The 20,350-nt window shown below is 37.4% G+C and overlaps 1 protein-coding gene across 1 annotated transcript; it reads left to right on the forward strand.

Annotated features, from left to right (window-relative positions):
- Positions 1–292: 292 nt before the first annotated feature.
- On the forward strand, positions 293–18,951 carry ATAD5 (ATPase family AAA domain containing 5). The gene is made up of 23 exons (XM_064467046.1): positions 293–557; positions 1,516–3,311; positions 3,656–3,743; positions 4,332–4,496; positions 5,000–5,138; positions 5,621–5,705; positions 6,165–6,346; positions 7,122–7,279; positions 7,506–7,659; positions 7,892–8,185; positions 8,361–8,457; positions 9,299–9,381; positions 9,480–9,625; positions 9,740–9,890; positions 10,375–10,545; positions 11,394–11,512; positions 12,389–12,482; positions 12,716–12,780; positions 13,701–13,881; positions 15,231–15,418; positions 15,708–16,540; positions 17,693–17,857; positions 18,050–18,951. The coding sequence occupies exons 1-23, from the start codon at positions 492–494 to the stop codon at positions 18,135–18,137; spliced, it is 5,508 nt and encodes a 1,835-aa protein (XP_064323116.1). The 5' UTR covers positions 293–491; the 3' UTR covers positions 18,138–18,951.
- Positions 18,952–20,350: the final 1,399 nt, after the last annotated feature.

Consider the following 20,350-nt stretch of genomic DNA (forward strand, 5'->3'; position numbering starts at 1 on the left):
TAAGGCGCGCGCTGTCGGAGAGTCTTAAGCCACCTCAGCGCGCAGCGCCGGTCCGGCGAAGTTTGGCTCCTCTGGCGTCCCGTGCCTCACCCGCGCGACGTCACGCGCCCCGCCCCTCTCCGCGGCGCGGCGCGAAAACCCAACTGACAGCGGCGCTGGGGGCCTGGGGGGGCGTGGCGCCGCCGGCACGTGACCAGGCCTGCGGGGGAAGGGGCGGGGCGGCGGGCAGCGGCCCCGCGTCACGTGATGGTGGAAAGCTGGCGGTGGTTGGCAGGGCGGGTGGGTCACGTGTGAGTGTGGTAGCACCGCCCCCTTCCGCGCGGAGGTCCGAATCTTGTCCCGCGCGCGCCTTTCTGCCTGTTGCGGCTCCCGCTCCTGTCAGGCGGCGGTGGCCGGGCCGGGCGGGGTCGCTCCGCTCCGCTGCGCTCCATGGCGCTCGGGCGCGCCTCCCCCCGCGGCTGAGGGCTCCGCTCCCCGCCAGCGCCCGGGGCATGGTGGGCAGGGTCGCCGTGGCCGCGGCGGCCGCCTCCCTCCCCGGGAAGGACGTCGATGCTCAGGTGTGGAGGAGGCGGCGGAGGAAGGCGGGCAGGGGCGCCGCGCCGGGCTGGGAAGAGGGGAGAGGGGGCTGGTGACGGCGGGCTCGGGGGGGGCGGCCGGACGGGGCAGGGGCGCCCCTTTGTCCTTCGCTCCTGACCCGGCGCCCCCGGTGTAACGGGGGGACGCCAGGGCGCTGCGGGGCGGCTGCCCTGCCCGGTGCCCGGGGCGCCTGCCCTGCCCTGCCCGGTGCCCGGCTCTGCAGCCCCCGGGCCAAGCTGTCATGAAATACCTTCCCGAGGCGGCTCGGGGGGCCCTCAGTAGCTTTAGAAAAGAGGTTTTTCAGTTGTTTCAGACCGTCTGATTTCAGATTAGTTTGGTTTGTGACAAATTAGGAGAGCCTTTGTGAGCCTTCTTTCTTGGAGTTGTACAAATAAAATCTCTTTTGTATTTTGAGTTATCATATGAGATATTAATTATCTTCATTTTCTTTAAGTGTTTTAAAAGGTATAGTTTCTTCTTCAGGGATGCTAGGTGTTTACGGTAGGGTCATACATCTTTAAGTGATGTTGGAATTTTCTGTTCAGTGCTCTACAAACGCTCTGGTGGACCTCCCAAGGTAACCAGTAGGTCAATCATCTGAACCAAAGTAGGCTTCCTGAACCCTGGCGTTAGAAAATCTCTGCAGGGCTGTCCTGAAGACCTTGTGGTCACTTTCAGTTTTGGCGGTCTCAAAAGTTCAGAATGGGATTTTTATTTATTTGAAGTGGCAGACTCTTTATTTCAAGCTTAAATGGTTTTTGAAAACATGGAGGTAAAGTTGATGTGCACACAGTCTTAGCACATTGACATGACTTTTTAATTATCTGAAAAAGTGGTAGTGTCACTAATATAAAGTGCAGATACCGAACAGCTTTGTATTACCATATTGAGTCATCTTAAGTTTTTAAAAACTAAGATTAATGTTGAATTCTTTTATAGCCATGCAAGAAACGGCGAGAGGAAGATAATTCTGTAAAAACAATCACAAGATATTTTTCACCATTAGCAAAACCGATGGATAAAGTGTCGTCACCACCAAAACCCAACAATATATTGGATTATTTTAAAAAGACAGCTGTAACTGAGAAAGCTACATTACCAGTTGTAGCTGGAGAAAATAAAACACACTTGGATGGTGATGACAAAGACTGTAAGTTACCTTTTAAACCACCTTTAAAGCAGAAGAGGAAAGGGAAGAGAGTTAATTTAAATAATAAACTAAGAGAGATGAAAGAATGTGAGAATCAATATGCAATAAAAATTAGCAGTGATGACAGAAGAGAAACAACAGGACTAGAGCAAGGCAGTAATGATTTTATTGCTAATTGTAATTCAGTTCACCAAAAATGCGTAACAGAACTAGCAGAAGATAACGTGCAAAGAGAGAACTTCTCAAATGCTGTCAAACACAGAAAAAACGCAAAGAAAGTTGGTTCTGAAATAAATGGAACAAAAAATAAGATAAGAAAATCAAGGAAAAGGAAGCACAAAGTAAATATGGATTTGTCTGAAAGCTTTTCATCTGAAAACCAGCTGAATGAAAAGTGTAAAAAGGAAAGTGAAGGTAACGAAAACACGGCATCTCCTACAGCAGCAGAGTGTGGCGCTACTATTAGTGATTCCAGTTTTGAAGTTCATATGGATGATAAGGCTTCACAGGTAAATAATAGTATAATAACGGTATCATTTGAGGACTTCTTGAAGAGTCAGGTAGAAAATAATGTAGATCATGTTGAAGAAGACACAAAGCCATCAATGGACAATTCTGCTATAGCAAATGAAATGGACAAAAGTGAGAGTATTAGCGATGCAGAAAAGTGTGAGGAATCTCAACAGCTACCCCTTAGAACAGTAACTGTCCTCGCACAAGTTCATTCTATTCCCCTGAAATTAGCTCCTTTACATAAGGAGCAAAAAGGCTCTAGGAAAATAGCTTCTATTTTTCTGAATAAGAAAGGATGTGTAGGGGAAAAAGAAAGTAGCCTGCCCCTCTTGGACAGTGAACAAACTGAACAGGTTACTCAGAAAAGGAAATCTAATGTAGTTATTGAGGAAGAAGAATTGGAGTTAGCTGTACTAGAGACTGGAGGGTCAGATTCTTTGAAGCCAAAATGTACTCTGGAAGAAAGGCATCAGTTTATGAAGGCATTTAGACAACCAACATCGGACATAATAAAAAGTGGCATTAAAAAGGCACCTGGAAAACAGAAGCAAGCCACTGGAAAGTCTTCAAAAGAAAAAGTACCTGAAGATGACATTGCTTCAAATAAAGGATTAGACAGTGGAGTAGCAGAAGATTATCTGGACAAATATACACATTCTAGTTCTGAAAACAATAGAACTAAAACCAAAAGACCTAAAAGCGTTCAGAAAAAAGGAAACAGAAGAAGGAAGGCTTCAGAAACGAAGGAAACAAATGTCTCAAATACTAGCAATTATAATGAAGATGAGGATTCAGAAGCTAGTGTTCTTACTAAGGAAAACACCTTAGATGTGAGAATTTCAAGTCTAAAAGTGAATGAGTTAAGGAGGAGTTTAAGGCAGAAGAAAATCAAGACATCAAAAAATACTACACCTAAAAAATACAGGCTTAGAAATACCTTTTCTGAAGATGAATTAAGTGGCTGTCCATTTCAGACTTCTACACCAAAAGCAAGCAAGCCATCCCTGAAGAAAAGTAATGTCTATAAAGCTGAGGTGATTACAGTGCCCTCTGAGGGCAACAGCCCAATAAGGTAAGCATTTTGGAGTACACCTTTTTGCTTTGTGTTTCTGCAAGTATTTTGAGACTAAGATGTAATTATAAATTGATTGGAATGCATACCAAAGCTGCCTGAATACTGGTCACGTTGGATAATAATACAGAAGAACCAGAGTTGCCTTTATAAATGTGCTTGCACTAAAGACATTTAAAATAAAATAATAAAGAAAAAAAAACCACACAACAAAAGAACACCACCAGTTGGGGGGTTGCTTCTGTTTGCAGCACTGTATTTTTAAAGGCTTTTGAAAATGAGATTGAGAGAGATTTCCCTTTATTAAACAGTAATAATTCATAATACTTTTTTTCCCTTATTAGAATGAGGTTTACACGTATAAGTGAGACTACAAAATCAAATAAAGCTGAAACAATGAAAAATGAAGAGTTTAACTCCAAAAATAGAAAGGTAATTTATGTATGACTTTGTGTTTCAGTATTTTCTCAATTATTATATGCATGTAATTGTGTTAATATTCAGTATTATGTGATAGTCTAATGTAATACAATATGACAGTTCTCAGATGCCCTACGGAAAGAGAATATTACTGTGATTTGTGATAGAATTTGAGATAACTGTACAAGAAACTATTGTACCTTAGATTTTAAGATATATTTTATTAGTGTAAATATATTTTTTATAACTGAAAAATCCAGTAAAATAGTATGCTCATGTTCTGCAGGTTCTCTGGATGAGACATAGTGTTTGGGTACAGCAGAACAGCTTATGCTTAAGAATGTCGCTGCCCATAGTTCATTTGTTCTGTGGATACATTGGAGAATCCCCTTCTAGGGCTCTTGCTCCCTTTTGAAAAGTATTTATGTCATCTTGGTTTGCTTCTCCTTTCCATTCTTCCATTTTCTTTTTGATACCAATAAAATTTTCTAAAAATCAAATAAAAAATTTGTAAAATGTGAAAAATTATATGTTAAATACTTACCAAATATATTGCAATTAATTGCTAGGTACTTTGGTTCTCTTGTACTTTATTAACAGACAAGTTCTACTTCTAAAAATATATCCAAAGCGAAACAGCTGATTGAAAAAGCAAAGGCTATACGGCAAAATAGATCAAAGATTAATGAAGACTTAGCAACTCCCGTGAGGCGCTCATCTCGACAGCGAGCTCTTGCTGAACAGAAGAAACTACAAGAAGATGAAGTAAGCCTGTATGCTCTGTAGGGGAAAAATTTATTTTGATGTTTTTATGATTTATTTGAGGAACAAAAATGTTCTTTTGAAGAATCAAATACAGTAGATTTCTATGCAATGGTGTAGTAAATGTCAAATAGTAAAATAACTGCCAGGCATAGACGGGAAAGCCCGATGCAGATGTATGAAATGCAGCAGGTGGTCACACTTCTGAAGTGACTGTTCCTCTTTCTTAATGGGCAGCAAGGTGTCTTGTTCCAAATGTGTATGGTTTAGACGTTTGAATTGAGCCAAGAGTAATTCTGGCCTTTGTTTATGTATTGGAGATCTTATTCTATATACTATTTATCTGTAGACAGCAGTCATAAAAGTACTGTATAATCTTCAAATTACCTTTGCTAACCTCTAAGCGCTCTAGCAGTTTCTTCAGTTTTCTCAGTACTGATCACTATATTGTATTGTTAATAATGGAGGAAAAGTTGTGTTTCCTTTCTTATTTGCTTGCCCTCTAGGAATCAGTAATAATTTTAGATTCAAGCCCGAGTAATGCCTCTACTACAGTGCAGAATGTGAAGCAAAAGAATCTTCGGAGCTTAAATGATGTTTTGGGGAAAAAGTCTAGAAACTTGAAGATTGCGAAAAAGTCAAATGGTAATTGGGTTTTACTGAACGTGTTTTAATTTTTATTACAGTTATTGACTATTGTAACTTAATTTTATAAATCTGCCTTTGCAGGACATTCATCTTTTCTTTTTTTTTGGTATACTATTCCAAAATATACCTTTTAGTTTTATGATATGAGTTAATAGTGTAGAGGTTATTTACATGCGCTGCTTTGATTTTTCTTCATTCAGGGAAAACTCTGTTTGAAAATCTGCCAATAGTATACCGTGCTTTGTTGCCTTCTATTTTAAGGTTTGGGGGATTTTTTTTAATGTTACAGAAAATTATGTCTGTAATGATGAAATAACTAGAAATAAAACTTTAATCAATTTTGTTAAAATACTTAGCTTTCCCTTAAGAAAAGGAGATTCCTTAATGTTATTAAATGGAGCATACAGATAATGAACAGAGAAGCAAGGTTAGAATCCTGTATTGGTGCTAATCTAGTAATGATTTTCTTTTTTTTAAAGGAAAAGTGGGATATCCACCTTCCTGCTTAGGCAGAAATGCTCAAAACTCTGCAGGTGAACCAGTTGTGATCTTTGATGAAAGCAGGTCAGTTTTCAAGATTATAGTTGCTTAAGAATCAAAATATATTTTAAGGTTACTTCAACATCCTCTCATTTTACAAATTTAAATACACTTTTTGAAATGCGGTATAAATGTTCATGGGTTTTATACTGATCAATATGTTAATCTGCTTGCAAAATTTTGGGATATTTTTTGAGAGTTCCTCAACCATTGTTGAGCCATTCTAGATGGTTGGAAAAATAGTCGATGATTAAAAAAAAAACCTATATAAAAATACAAACCCAAAGAGGATTTTTTTCCCATTAAAATCTCTAACACAAAATTTAAATGTAAATTTACTAAATTAATTTAATTTTAGCAGTTGTTCCAGACTATTTCTAGCTTGTGTGTAGAAGTGAATGTGATTAAATTCTCTTGTAAGCCTTACGGAGCTGGTAGTTCTAATGATTTTATTTTTTTTTTCCATTTCTATTTTCACTGAAGCCAAGATGCATCTGAAAATTCTCACGATGATGATCAGTTCAGAGCAAAACGTGAATTCTTGATGAGTGGATTGCCAGAGTCACTGAAAAGACAGATTGCAAAGAAAGCAGCAGCAATGGAAGCGTACTCTCTTGCAAGTTCATGTTTTAAGACTGTTGTCCATGTACAGCAAAAGGATGACTGTAAGCTTTTGTTCAGCCACTGTGTAAATGTATATAATAGTTTCTAGTAAATCTGTGCAGAAAAGAAAAAACTTGAACTTACTGTTAACGACTGGAATAACTGGCAGTTTCCTACTTACAAGCTTCAAGTGAGATAGTTTGGAATATAAAATTTACAAATTGGTGCTAAAGTAACGTATACGTTTATGGGTGAGGATGCAAAATTCTTAATATTTAGTCAAAAAAGTTAGACTATCAAGTTCCAGTTTGGAGAATAAAGATCATGTTGGACTGATTGGGGCAGAAACCAATTCCTTCTGACAAAGGCAAATATTTCTCAAAAGAGAAAAGAACAGCCCATTTCTTTCCACTGAGGGAGTGTGCTGCAATGTCCTTATCAAGGGCATGACGGAAAAGCCGAAGGTGGAATAGCACTTAACAGAGGTCATATTTGCAAACCAACCAACAAACAAACGAACGTAATCCCTGGTGAACATCTGTCCTACAGGGACCCAGTGAGGCCACAGGTTGTTATTTGGAGCAAGCAGAGCCCAGGAGCAACTTACTGGAGAAATGTTGTAGGCAAAAATGTGCAAATTGGTTCTGCTTGTGGAAGGTGGAACTAATAAAGATAAAAAGTTGATGCAGTGTAAGTTAAATAAGCTTGGCTTGGACATGATAAAGCCGTAGTTAAAAGCATTTACTCTTATCTACTCTAGGATGCTTTTGTCTGTGACGGTACCTCTGTTAACTAAAGTTTCTTCTTGTTTTGTTTTGGGTGGGGATTCTTTTGTAGGTTATCCAATGTGGAAATTGAAATCACCATCATGTCCTTTATTAACTAAGCTAAGAAAACTGAATACCGAAGTAACTAACATCACAAAAATTACTCTCTCACTTGGTGAATTTTCTACTGTGAACACAAAACTAACTGGAAACTGTCCTGCACCTGTGGTTAGTACTTTTCTTGTGTTACAAGAAAAATGAAAAGAAAACAAATTGCTTTTTCCTTCCCCTTGTGTGTGATTTACCCATTCTGCATTGTAACATTGGACAGTTCTCAAGGCTTTCTGGTAATCTCTGAGATAACAGGACAGCTACCAATTTAAATTATGCAAAGCTGTCACTGTTATTCTGTGTAATGTTTTCAAGTAATTTTGTGTGTGTGTGTGTATTACAGCTCTCTGGCCACCGACCGGTTTTTCCTGATATATTCAGGGAAGATTTACTAGATGAGATCATGTCTCCTAATTCTCAATTTCCTGTGAGAGAATACTTCTACAAGTTTATGAAAAGGCAAATGGAACGGATGGTTTTTGAAAACAGCATACAAGGTTAGTAATCTACATAGAGAAAAATAAACTCACTCTCACTCTCTCTGGCATAAAATGGCAACTTGGAATTTCCAGAAATATGTCAGTGAAGGAATACTGTTGTTGGAAATAAATTGGTCCTCACATTTTAGGTCATTTTGACAAAATTCTTCAATTACGGCTTAAACAAATGTACGGTTATAATGGGTGTAGCTTGAAATTTTAAAAGGATGTAATTTTTTTTTTTTCTTAGAGAGTAGAGATGGCACTGCAAATTCTGAGGTAAATCAGAAACGTTCTGACAATTGGAAGGAAACTAAGAGGAAAAGGAAAGAAACAGAAGACCACAAATCAAAAAGAAGAAAACAAACTGAAGGTACAGAGATTGAAATAAAATCCAGAGTTTCCAGGAACCTTATTTCTCCTGTGTCTGGAGGAAAACAAGCAGAGAAAGGACAAGCCACGCATTTAGGAAAAAACAAGACCCAGCAACCAGATGTTACAACAGAAAACACTGAATATTTATCAGAGCCAAATGCACTTTCAGGTACCTTCATTTCCTGCCCGATTTTAATTCTCTTTGCATTGAGGGAACGTATATATGACGTACGTCAGCTTTCCTCTGTGAGGCAAATATCATATCTAGTCTTAATATTCTACTAGACTTGATCGAGTCCTTTGCATGAAGAACTATTTAAAAATGGATAATATTTTTTCTGTAGGTGTTGAAAAGGAAGACGTGCTCTGGACAGAAAAATACCAGCCTCAAGATTCCAGTGAACTTGTAGGGAACAAGAAAGAAATTGAAAGGCTACACAGGTCAGAATTGGGAGCGTGGATCCATTCTTAAAATAACTCAAAACATCGTATTACTTGATTATGCTGAAAAAAGCGAAGTCAATTGTTTTACACTATGCATGAATAATGCTTGCAGGGTGTATGTGGCTTTTATTTTGGTTTACTTTGAAAAAGTTGCAGAAACAAATTGTCAGTTGGTGTGAATGATCTTTTGGTCATAGTTTCTTTTACAGTAATACCTTGGGATGGTACAAAACAAAAGCACACATGAATTGCTACATTAGGCTGTGGGATAAAATGAAATACTTAAGTAACTAATGTCCGTACAATTTTAGCAAAAATTGTTTTTTGTCAGGTTGTTTAAGCTTACGCACTATGAATGAGAGGTAGCAAGTTACCAGTACTTGCCTACTCTTCCCTACAAGTGTGCCTGATCCTGATCTCAATGCACTGCCTCTGCTTTTGACAGTAACTTAGTGCTCAAGTGCATCTAATATATTGTGCTTTCAGTTAATTTTTCTGTATGGGTTTAAGTTATTGTTGTGGCTTCTATGTATAATTTAAAGATCCATTGAAAAAACAACACTAAACTATGAATGAGATAGCATTTTCCACAGTAGTTTACCAAGTGACTTTTCTCTATACCAATCAGCTAATCGATTGGAGAATGAAGAAGGAATCCTTTTTTACAAAAGAATCAAACACCCTGAACAATTTTTTTTAATCTAAAAGTACTTTATAAGTTTCTGAGAGGAATGACAAGTGGCTGATGTTCCCTAGTTTTATGTTGTGTTCCATCTGAATTTGATTCATTTTATTTAGCAGTAATTTTTATTTTTTGTTCTGTTCGTTCCTTTTATAGCTGGTTAAAAGAATGGAAAAAAAGAGCTGATTGGGAAGAAAAAAGAACTCAGAAAGGGGAAAAGGAGGACAAAGAGCATGAAGGTGCTGATAGAATTAAAAATAATATATATAGCTTCTCTTTGTTAACATTGGCATAAAAATGACATGAGTCCTTTCTTTTCTCTTAAATAATTCAACAGGTTCTTTGGACAGTCTTGACTTTAAAGATAATAAATCAGAGATTGAAGAAGAGACTACCCTTTGCAATACAGTTCTGATAACAGGCCCACCAGGAGTGGGGAAAACTGCTGCGGTATATGCTTGTGCTCAGGAGCTTGGTTTTAAGGTTTGTGGAGTCCTTTCCTCAGTGCTATTTTTCTTATTTGTGACTAGTGATATGAAAGCATTCTTAATATAAGATGTCTAAAATTTTTTTCATGTAAATTAAATACCATTGCAGATATTTGAAGTTAATGCCTCTTGCCAGCGTAGCGGTAGACAGATACTGTCTCAACTAAAAGAAGCTACTCAGTCTCATCAAGTGGACAAGAAAGGCGTTAATGCACATAAGCCTTGCTTTTTTAACAGTTGTAGCAGTGCCAAGTCACCAAGTAAGTTTCATGGTTATATCTGAGGTTTTCTTGTTTGGGGGTTTGGGGGGCCTTTTTGGCTTTGGTGTTTGTTGTTTGTTTTTTTTTTATGTTTTGGGTTTTAGGAACTAAGTTCCCAAAACAATTTTTAGACATCAGTTGTTTAAAGAAACTGAAATTTGCTATCTTTATCTAGCCATAATAATAAGAAAAGTTCTGTTGGTTAACACAACTACATCCCAAATTAAATAATGGCTTTATCAAAAGACTGACTCTTGATTATCTTAAGTTATTTCTGTAATGGTGGAGTAAGTGCTATGGCACTTGAATAGAAAGTTGAATGGAAAGCGTTCCTTAGAACAGGAGTGAAGTAAAATAAGCAGAAATCAGCACAGTAAACCTGTCTGTACTAGATACAAAACTGGGATTTGCTCTAAATCTGCCTGAGAAATGTCAGTTTGACATTACGTTTCTAGCTTAAGTTAATATAAAACGTATCTTGCAGAAAAAATGTATTCTCCAAAGAAAGTTATTTCACCAAGAAAGCCTCCGCTGTCACCAAAAGGAGGAGGATTAAAACGAAGCTTGCCCCCTAAAACACTTGCAAACTATTTCAAAATTTCTTCCAAATGTAAAGGGAATGATGGAGTAGTAACATCTCAAGAAAAAAATAAAGGTATGTATCACTATTTAATAATTAGTTACCATTGGAGATGGAAGTGCTAGTGTGTGGAGAGAATAGAGCACACTTATGACACACCAACTGCCAGTAAGAGTTACTTAATGCATCTCAGATACTTAACTCCATAGAAAATAGTCATTAATCTGTGTTACAGGAGAGTTAACTAGGGTACAGACTATCTGAAGTTCAGCAGGCTTCCCGTAGTTGTTTGGGTTTGTTTGTGTTTGGGGTTTTTTCAGAGCGTTTAGGTAAAAGAATATAAATTAAAGTCTGTCTCTAGAAAAACACACCTCAGTGTTTAGATTACCTCAGCACCTGTTTCAGGTTGGTGTGGAATGGTCATTGTGCTAGGTGGTTGTCATGGAAGATATATTTCTAAATGTTTCATGGGATCAGGAAGTCTCAGACAGGTTTGTAGAAAGGAAATAGTATATTTGGACAATGAGTATTTTTGCACAGACAATACAGAGGAATGCATGAGCAAAGTGCTGGGCTGAATTGGGGCAATCAGGTCTAGTCCTTGTCTCTTCAGGCAGTCATATTGCACCGCCTTGAAGGACATATCCACTCCATGCCCCCGAGACATCATAGGTCACAAACAGGTTAGGTGCAGAATTAATTCTATAAATAGTCAGCTCTTCACCAACCACTGAATTCCCAACAAATTTGTTGCAATATTTTTTAAACAGGAGACATTGGATGTGGGTCAGATTTCTAAGTTTGTGTCAGTGTAGATTTTCTTAAGCACTTTAGACATGGGGTGTTTTTGAAACCAGTGTCTAGAATGCATGTCAAATGGTTTCAGTCCTTTACTTCCTGCTCAATTCTTTGCCCATCTGCAGCAAATACTCAGAAATCATGTGAAGAAAAGAAAGATGCTCCAGTTAAGTCAATAAACAAAGAAGTAGAAGGAGGAGAACACAACAGAAAAAGTGCAACATCCCTCATTCTTTTTGAAGAGGTAAAATTCACGTGAAATATACTGATGAGAGCAATATGTTCTTTCATTATGTTTAAAGATTTTAACTTTTTTCTCTTCCTCCTTGAGACTTCTAGGTAGATTCAAGTGTGAGGATTATCAGCTTCTTAAAAATTAATTTGGGGTTTAATGATTTCATCCGCATGAGTACGTTTTTAACTATGGATCATTATTTAAAACAAAATAAAAAACTATCATCAATCAGCAGTTGTTCACTGTTGGAACAGTTTGCAGGATTCTGCTAATTTAATTCCTTTGATTATGCCAAAAGGCTGTGTTTATAATTTTACACTACATAAATGCACTGAGACACTTTAAAAGTCACCATTAACACCCAGTAATTACAATATCTAAGCCCACGTTAAATTCTTTTCTTTAACCTCTTGCCTAAAAATGTCCTGGAGTCTTAAATTAAAAATACAAAATTGCAGCCAAGAATGCAATTTGAAGTACATAAAGGAGGTATAGCACTGTTGCCAACTGTGGGTTGATTTACAAATCACTGGTGCAATTCTATTAAAAAGAAAAAAAGCAAACTTCAAAAGCCACCTGGACATGGTCCTGGGTGACCTGTTGTAGATGACCCAACTTGAGCAGGGGGTTGGACACGGTGACCTCCTGAGGTCTCTTGTAACCTCAGGCAGCCTGTGGTTTTTGTAAGCTTCAGCACAGAAGACTCTGATCAAAGTGTTGTGTGCTAACAAGTGAGCTTGGCCTGAAGTGTGTATGCTCCAATTGCCCATGCATGTTCAAGAAACCTGCATTAAGTCTCACTCAGTCACTGCAGTATGACTGCATTCACAGCTTGTAGCTATTGTTAAAGCTACTGGAATTTTACACTTCATTTGCTGTCTGTAGGTAGATATAATATTTGACGAAGATGCAGGATTTCTAAGTGCGATAAAGACATTCATGGCAACTGCAAAGAGACCTGTAATTCTTACTACCAATGGTGAGTAGTGTTTGTTGCAGTAATTAGGCTTTACAGACAGAAGAGCCTCTCTTAATAAGATGGTTTAAATGGTGATGGTTGAATACAGTTCCTAAATTTAATATTAAATGAGTGGAGACTATAAAGTGAGTATTTTAATATTTCAGTAAAGATACTGGCTGCTCTAATGGGTCAAGAAAATAATTAGTGTTGAACATAATGTCATGACAGTTCACTGATACCTCTTTATATAGATCCAACATTCAGCTTAACGTTTGATGGCTGTTTTGAAGAGATCAACTTTAGTACCCCTTCCTTGGTAAGTCTGTGTTTGGAAACGCGGATATGTCCTAAGCAAGTAATTTTCAGCTCATGTAAGTTTGAAATTTAAATGTTGGTGTAGGTTTATCTTTATCTGATGTAATATATCTGTTTCATCAGAAGACTATTTTTCCGTGTAAAGGATTCTGTGCAAGGATGTGTAGGGTATATTTATCTTTCCATGTAGAATTTTTATTACTACCCTAGAAGATTTATTTTCCTAAGCAGTTATTGTTTGAGAGAATTGCCGTAAGAACATCACTTCATCACTTCACTTAGTTTTTAGGATGTAGTAAATAATTTCATAAGTGATGTATCTAATAGTTTTGATCTGAAGGCTGTCTATGCCAGTATTGGTTCCTTCATTAATAAGTACAGGAACTATTCAAGGAATACTATGGGTTATTCCTTTAATGTAAACACTAGTATTCTGTATAGCAAATAAAACTAAGAATTATATGAAAAACCTAAATAAATGACAATCAAAAGGAACTAACTTTTCAGAAGGGGAATTTTCTTAATGTGAAATTGAAAGTCTTTTGGGTTACTAGACAATTGCAGAGTAAAAGAAAGAAAGAAAAACCTTTAAAATTAATATAGCTCACTAAAACCTGTTCACTGGTGATGAGAAGCAAGGTTTATGTGGTTTCAGGAACATAACCAAAATATGTGTGGTTTTGTTTGTTATTGATTAGTTTAATTTCTAAGTTTAATTTAAATCTCTGATGTGGACTGTTTAGATTTGGTACAGTATTCTGCTTTTCTACAGAGGTTTAAATGGAACTGTAATTTAATAAACTTATCTTCTGTATTAAAAGGAAAAATCTATTGCTAGCGTAAATTGAATAATTTGTTTCTGTGTGACTGTTGAGTCTGGTAAGAGTTGTTTTCAGTGGTCTTTGTCTAACTTCTGTTTAGATAAATGCTGCTAGCTATCTTCAAGTGCTGTGTCTGGCTGAGAATCTACGAACGGATGTAAAAGACTTAGCTGCTCTGTTAACCACAAATAACTGTGATATCAGACAAAGTGTTCTCTATTTGCAATTTTGGGTTAGAAGTGGAGGTGGATGCTTGAAAGACAAATGTTTGGAACATCGTGGTAGGTTGATTTAATTACAAAAATCTCCATCTTAACATTGGTTTGATTTAATCAAACTATTCTTAAACATGGATGAATAGTTGGTAACTTTCTGTAGGACCCCTAAACATTTGGGTAGGGTTTGGGGTGGTTTTTTTTTCGCCTATTTCAAAGCCTTGTATATATGCATAAGGAACTAAAAGTTTGGGGTTTATTGCACCTGTTTATTACCCATCATTATGATACTTAATTGTCTCCCTTTCCTCTTCTGAGTAGCTGTCATGGTTTAATCCTAGCCAGCAACTGAGCACCACCTAGCCGCTCGCTCACTGCCCCCTCGGTGGGATGGGGGAGAGAATTGGAAGAGTAGAAGTGGAGAGAAAAGGAAAAAACCAAACCCAGACTTGTGGGTTGACATAAGGACAGTTTAACAACTGATATAAAATAAAATAGTAATAGTAATAATAAGAATAATGATAGAAGAATATACAAAGCCAGTGATGCACAATGCAATTGCTCACCACCTGCCAACTGATGCCCAGCCTGTCCCTAAGCAGCGGCCCCAGCCACCGTTCCCCTAGTTTATATCCTGAGCATGATGTCATATGGTATGGAATATCCCTTTGGCCAGTCGGGGTCAGCTGTCCCAGCTATGGCCCCTTCTTCTTCCCAGCTTCCGTGTACCCGGCAGAGCGTGGGAAGCTGAAGAGCCCTTGACTTGGTGTAAGCACTACTGAGCAACAACATCAGCGTGTTATAGCAACATTATAGTATAGCACTTAAGTACAGCATACTAAATCCAAAACACAGCACTATACCAGCTACTAGGAAGAACATTAACTCTATCCCAGCCAAAACCAGGATGGTAGCAAAATTGCGCAGAGCAGGGAGCCAGTAGTAGTTTCCTTCAACTCAGAGTTTGCAGTACTTTATCCATTTAGCTGAGTTGTAGATAATTCACCTGGAAGAAGCAAAACTGAAAAAAGGAGAAAAATTGGACAGCTAGCAAGCGGGCAGCAAGGGCAAGAACTTGGTGCCAAAGGATACAGGAGGAGTATCCCCAACAGGTGTGGGTGAGTGGGACAGCGTGTAAGCAAGCAACAGAGAGAGACTAGTGGGGCATAAAAGGAAGAAGAGACTATTTCAAATGGTTCCTTGCAGAGAAGGGAAAGTGGGCAGGTTGGTGACGCTTAAAGGAATGAAATGCATGGGGGGTGGGGATGAGTAACTTCAGTTGCTGTATTCATTCAGAAATGCAGCAAGAGGTGACAGTTACAGTACCCTTTATAAAAGGAATTGAGGCAAAGGGGAAAAATCAATTTTGTGATGCAGTTTTTCCTTTTCAAGTAAAGCGTGTTATCTTTGTGCAGGAGGAGATGAGACAAATAAAGTAAATCATGTAATTCATTCTGAAAAGACCACTGATTCCAAGATTGAGTTTTCTCAAGCTGATGCATGTCTTCAGGAGTTCCCCAAATGTGATACAGGCTGTGTAGAGACATTGCTTGGCCTTAAGAATATCCTGTTGCCTTCAGAAGATTTGTTTACATTTCTTAAGGTATTTTTGTAGTTGACTAGCTAATACTTTGAATGCTTGTTGGATAATTGCATGTAATCATCACTACAAATAGCATCTTCTTAGAAGCAAATCTTTATCAAAAGGTTTGTTGTAGAAAGTAGGGGATTCTGTTGTTGATAAGCAAAAATCTGAACTGGGGCGGTCTTCTGCAATCAAAACAGTCCCTCACTTCATAAATGCAAAGCTAGGAGTATGAGATTTTCTGTAATAACTTGGGGGTTTTAAAAATATTTTTATATATTAATTGTTCACGATTATTATTTTGCAGCACAAAATCACAACCATGGAGAAATGGAGTAAATTGATGCAGCTTCTTACAGAATTTCAGATGAAGAAAGTGGATTTTATATATAGTAATCTTGAACTTATTCTTCCCTTACCAGTCCAAGTTCTTTCAAACCAATCTGAAGCCTCTAACTCTATACTTGAAAGGCCTACTGTAGTTTCTTCAAAAAACAGATCTACTAACAGTTACTGCTCCGGAAAGAGTAGCCCTGGAAAAAAGTCTAAGAAAACAAAGAACCGGAAAAGGCTTGATATATTGGATGATAGTGACTTATTTGATACTGGACTGAACTATTCGGCTGAATTCATAACTTTGCCATCGGATAGTCCTACATCACGTGGTGAAGTGAATAAAGAGGAATCAAAATTGTTGATGAATAAAAAAGAAGAAGAAATTAAAACTAAAACCTCAGCAAATGAGAAAAGGTCTGTTCTTGTCTTTCAGTGTTTGAATTCACTGACTGAATTTGTGGAGAATATGTCTTTCTTGGATTGCTGTTTAAACACTAACACCAAGGAACCACTGGAGTTTTCTAAAGATGAAGGATTTAATTGGACAAATAGCAAAATCAAAAATGGTCTTTGTGATGAATTCAGTATAGAAAATACTGATTGGTGGAGTTCCCAGAGCTGTAGTGAAATAAAGGCAGCTATTGAAGCACTCAGTTATAACAAATGTTCTGTTAATATTTCACAAAACTTGGAATCATCTTTGAGTACCAGTAAAACACCTGAAAGTGGCCAACTGGAGGGACTTACTTTGCATATCTCAAACACAAGAAATTATGTCTCCTTCAGTCAGTCGGCTGATTCAAGGTAAGACTGCTAATATTTCTGGAATATGATGCACTTATTTGTCAAGGAAAGCATTTCACAGGGTGTAGGACTGTTTCAGATATTACATATATACATTCATACCAAGAAGAATGTTGTCAGTATGTCTCAAATGCTGGAATATGTTGTTTACTTTGGTTAAATAAGCTTAAATTAACTGCTTGGCAATCTCTGAGAAAAGTGACTTTTCTCATTTGAATAGCCTGCCTATAATGTTATTCAGGAATGGTAGCCTTCATCTGCTCCATTTACTTTAGAAACAAACAAACAAACACCACAAACACCAAAAGAAGAACAAAAACCTAAAGGAATGGCTTTTTCAAGACCGATGGACTGAAATGGATTCTGCAAGTACTAGACATGCAAATTTTTCACCCAGTGCCTGGTCATATTGAGTCTGTATTAAACGCGTAGTTGTTGCTTGACGAAGACCTAACAAAATTCAGAGCAAAGTTACTGCAATTTTTTGGTAATGACATATGCTAATGAAGAATAACCTTTAATGCATTACAAAAGATCAAAGAATACACTGCTGCTAGCAACTGTAGATCTGAAAGATTGTTTTTAACATAAAAAAGTCGTTATATGTGAAATTGGCATAACAGGTGAATAAAACCTATTCAGATGTCTGAATAGGAAAATAGCTTAACTTTATTTCTGTAAGTCAGCACCCAGGGGAGCAGTGTCAAAATGGAGGTAACCACCTAACCTGTGACCAGGTTTGGCCAGTATGTCACGAGTTAACACGCTGGATCCGATAGTGACATTCTGGCAAATAGCAATCTCGTGACACTATTTTTGGAAGACCACAAATGCTTACATTGTCTAATGGACATACTAACCTTCACATACATAACTGGATTGTGAAGACTTCCCCAGATTAGACTCCGTAGTTAAGCTAAGAATGTTGGCCAAACGAACTACTGTCCCTCCCGCTTCTGTCTCTGAGTGCAGCTTTGGTGGCGTGTAAGCAGCACTTGGTCAAAAGTTGCAGGCATCTAATCCATTGGGATGCAGTTTTGGACATCAGTATGCTTAATGGAGTTTTAAACCAGTGGACTTGATCTTAAAGGAAGAAAATAGGGACTGTACATTGTTGAATAATGAACAATAAAGCTTCATTCTCCATTTTAGCATTCACAAAAAAGCACAGAAGAGGCTGGCAGTCATCACAACTGTATTTTCCAGAAGCCCTTTAAACCTGGGTAATAAGCAGGCCAGCGTACTTGAATACCTCCCCGCTCTTCGCAGTATCTGTAGGTCTGAGAACCTTAAAGAGCAAGGGAGGACTAAAAGAAGGTAAGTGTGTTGGTTTTCCTAACCCTTGCTATATTTCAATATACAAGGTAAATAAGATTGTTAATAAAATACTTTGTCAAATAAATCTAGACAAAAAAGGTTGTTGTTTGCCTGGCTAAATAACAACAGTATTGCCTTGTATTTGGAAGTAACTTTGTTCCCTTATAGTCACTTTTACTTTTATTTTTATAGGTTCTTGCACTATCTTGAAGGGATTCATCTCGAAATACCCAGACAAATGCTAAACAAGCTGTCTTTGGACTTCCCTTCAAGTTGCTAACACCAGAAATAATTTGTGCCTAATGGTGGTATTCTCACCATAGTTTGATTTTTTTTTTTTTGAAACCACATTATTTTATTGTATATTCAGAGCCATTTGTATATTAAATTTCTATAAGTATTTAAAATAATGTATATATCTATTGTCATGATATTGCTTTCCACAACTGAAATGTGGTTTGTTTGGTGCTTGTCCAATAAGTGCATTTATCATATTAAATGCACTAACTAATTAACGGGGACTGTTTCATACTATTTGTAATTTGTGTACCATTACCAAGAACTCCTTTTGTAACGACCGACTGTCACAACTTCCACAGCAAAGTTGCTTTTTTCTGAGACCATTTTATTAAAATAAGCTTGTTTCTTTCTAAATTTGCAGTTAATTGTTAAATAACCCAGGGTGGGAGGGGGTGGGGAGAGGATGAGACAAGTTGTCTAAAACGTGAATGACTAAAAACAGCTCCTCACAATAACGACCGGGTAACAGTCTTTACAAGGCACTGTGCCTTGATGTACATATATTTGTATACATTAATTTCATTTTGTTATTTACAGCTGTCAGATCTGCATGTTAATCTCCTAAAAGGGTAGAGAAATTATTACTGTAGCTCAAGGTGGACCCAGAGATTAGGCAAGATTTTGTAAATAAAAATGATCCCAGTGTTACTTTGGTTTCAGTAATATTTAACTACTTCTAGTCTTGTATATTGTGTTATATTTTTATACTTCATTTTGTATTTGCCAAGACTTCAGCCACATTATTTGTGATTGAATCTGTTTTTATACATTAAATTTGTGAGACACTGCTACAACTCTGAGTATTTCTGTTGTATGAAATGTAACTTCATGTTTTCAGTTTATAAAGATGATGTTTAAGGGTTTTTTAACTGGAAATGTTTCAACCACCTTTATATTGCAGTTGGGCTGTTCCTCTTCCTCAAACTGAGTCAGAGTGTTGCTGTGCAGTGGTACCTCAATGTTTCTGTAATAATAAGGAAGGCCATTTTCTAGTACTTTCTCTTCTCATCTTATATTTTTAATGTCTTAAAGATGTCCAGGAATGAGAAATATTTATGAAAACGGTAAATTATTTTAAGCTTCTTCATTGTAGATAATAATCTTTATAGTTTACTTCATTCTTATTTGATAATTCTGGGCTACTGAAAGAGTAGTGGTGGCTGTTAAAATCTTAATGGGTGGTATTCTTGTATCAATGGTTTAAGCAACTCCTGTACATTTTTTTGTAAAAATAAACAATTTTTTAAAATTTTTAAAATAAAAACGTAAAAGTATATCTGTTCACTGCTTTATAAAGGCAATCTCAATCTAACTAGATTACAGTGGGAACCTACAGATATTGGAAACAGGCCTGATGAAGTATTATTATTTTAGGAAAATCATGGATAATTTAAAAGATATAAAGTAGAAAACAATAGGAGACAACTTACCTCCTTTTGAAATCAACTCTCTACCTTAAGATTTTTTTTCTAATAAAATAAACTTAATCAACTGCCTTCATTTTTTATGGAATCTCCAGGCTATGGTGTCCTAAAGGTAAGGTGGAATTCAAGTATTTCACTTCTTGATAAGATACTTGTGTGCAATTACCATGTAAAAACAACTCAAGCTTAGTTTGAATGAAAGATAAACTACTTGTGATTATTTATTTGAACTCTGATAAGCTAGCAACTTTGCATTTTTATGCATCAACTATGAGCATCTTTTGTATGCTGGAAGAATGCAAGTTTCCACAAGGGATGGGCTGGTCTTGAGGAAGAGAGGTTCGGGCCTGGTTTTGATTAACTCAGCTTAAAAGGAAATACTTCACAAAATCCATTCCAGTCTCCTACCTTTGATTCAAAATGTTTTCATGCAGTAGTTTGGGCCCTGCCTAGCACTGTATACTGCCCACCTAGCTAGCTTCTGTGTCTTACGCAGTAGGGCACATGCCATGGCTTCTACAGTGTGAAAGTGTAAAGTAAGAAAAGCCAAGATTTTCTTTGGAGCAGAAAACACCCTTTCTTCTAAAAACATAAAAATCAGCTTCAGGCAGGGCTGATTTTTTATTTCCTTTCTAGATACCTGGAAAGGAAAAAACAAAACCCATGCTTGCGATCTACCTAAACAAAAGAATTCAGTGGGACCAGAAGTTAAAAAACCCCTGGAGTTCCACAATGACTCTGCACCCTATTTAAGCAGTAGTTACTGCAA

This window comes from Phalacrocorax carbo, chromosome 16 (assembly GCF_963921805.1).
Source record: "Phalacrocorax carbo chromosome 16, bPhaCar2.1, whole genome shotgun sequence".
NCBI classification, from domain to species: Eukaryota; Metazoa; Chordata; class Aves; order Suliformes; family Phalacrocoracidae; genus Phalacrocorax; species Phalacrocorax carbo.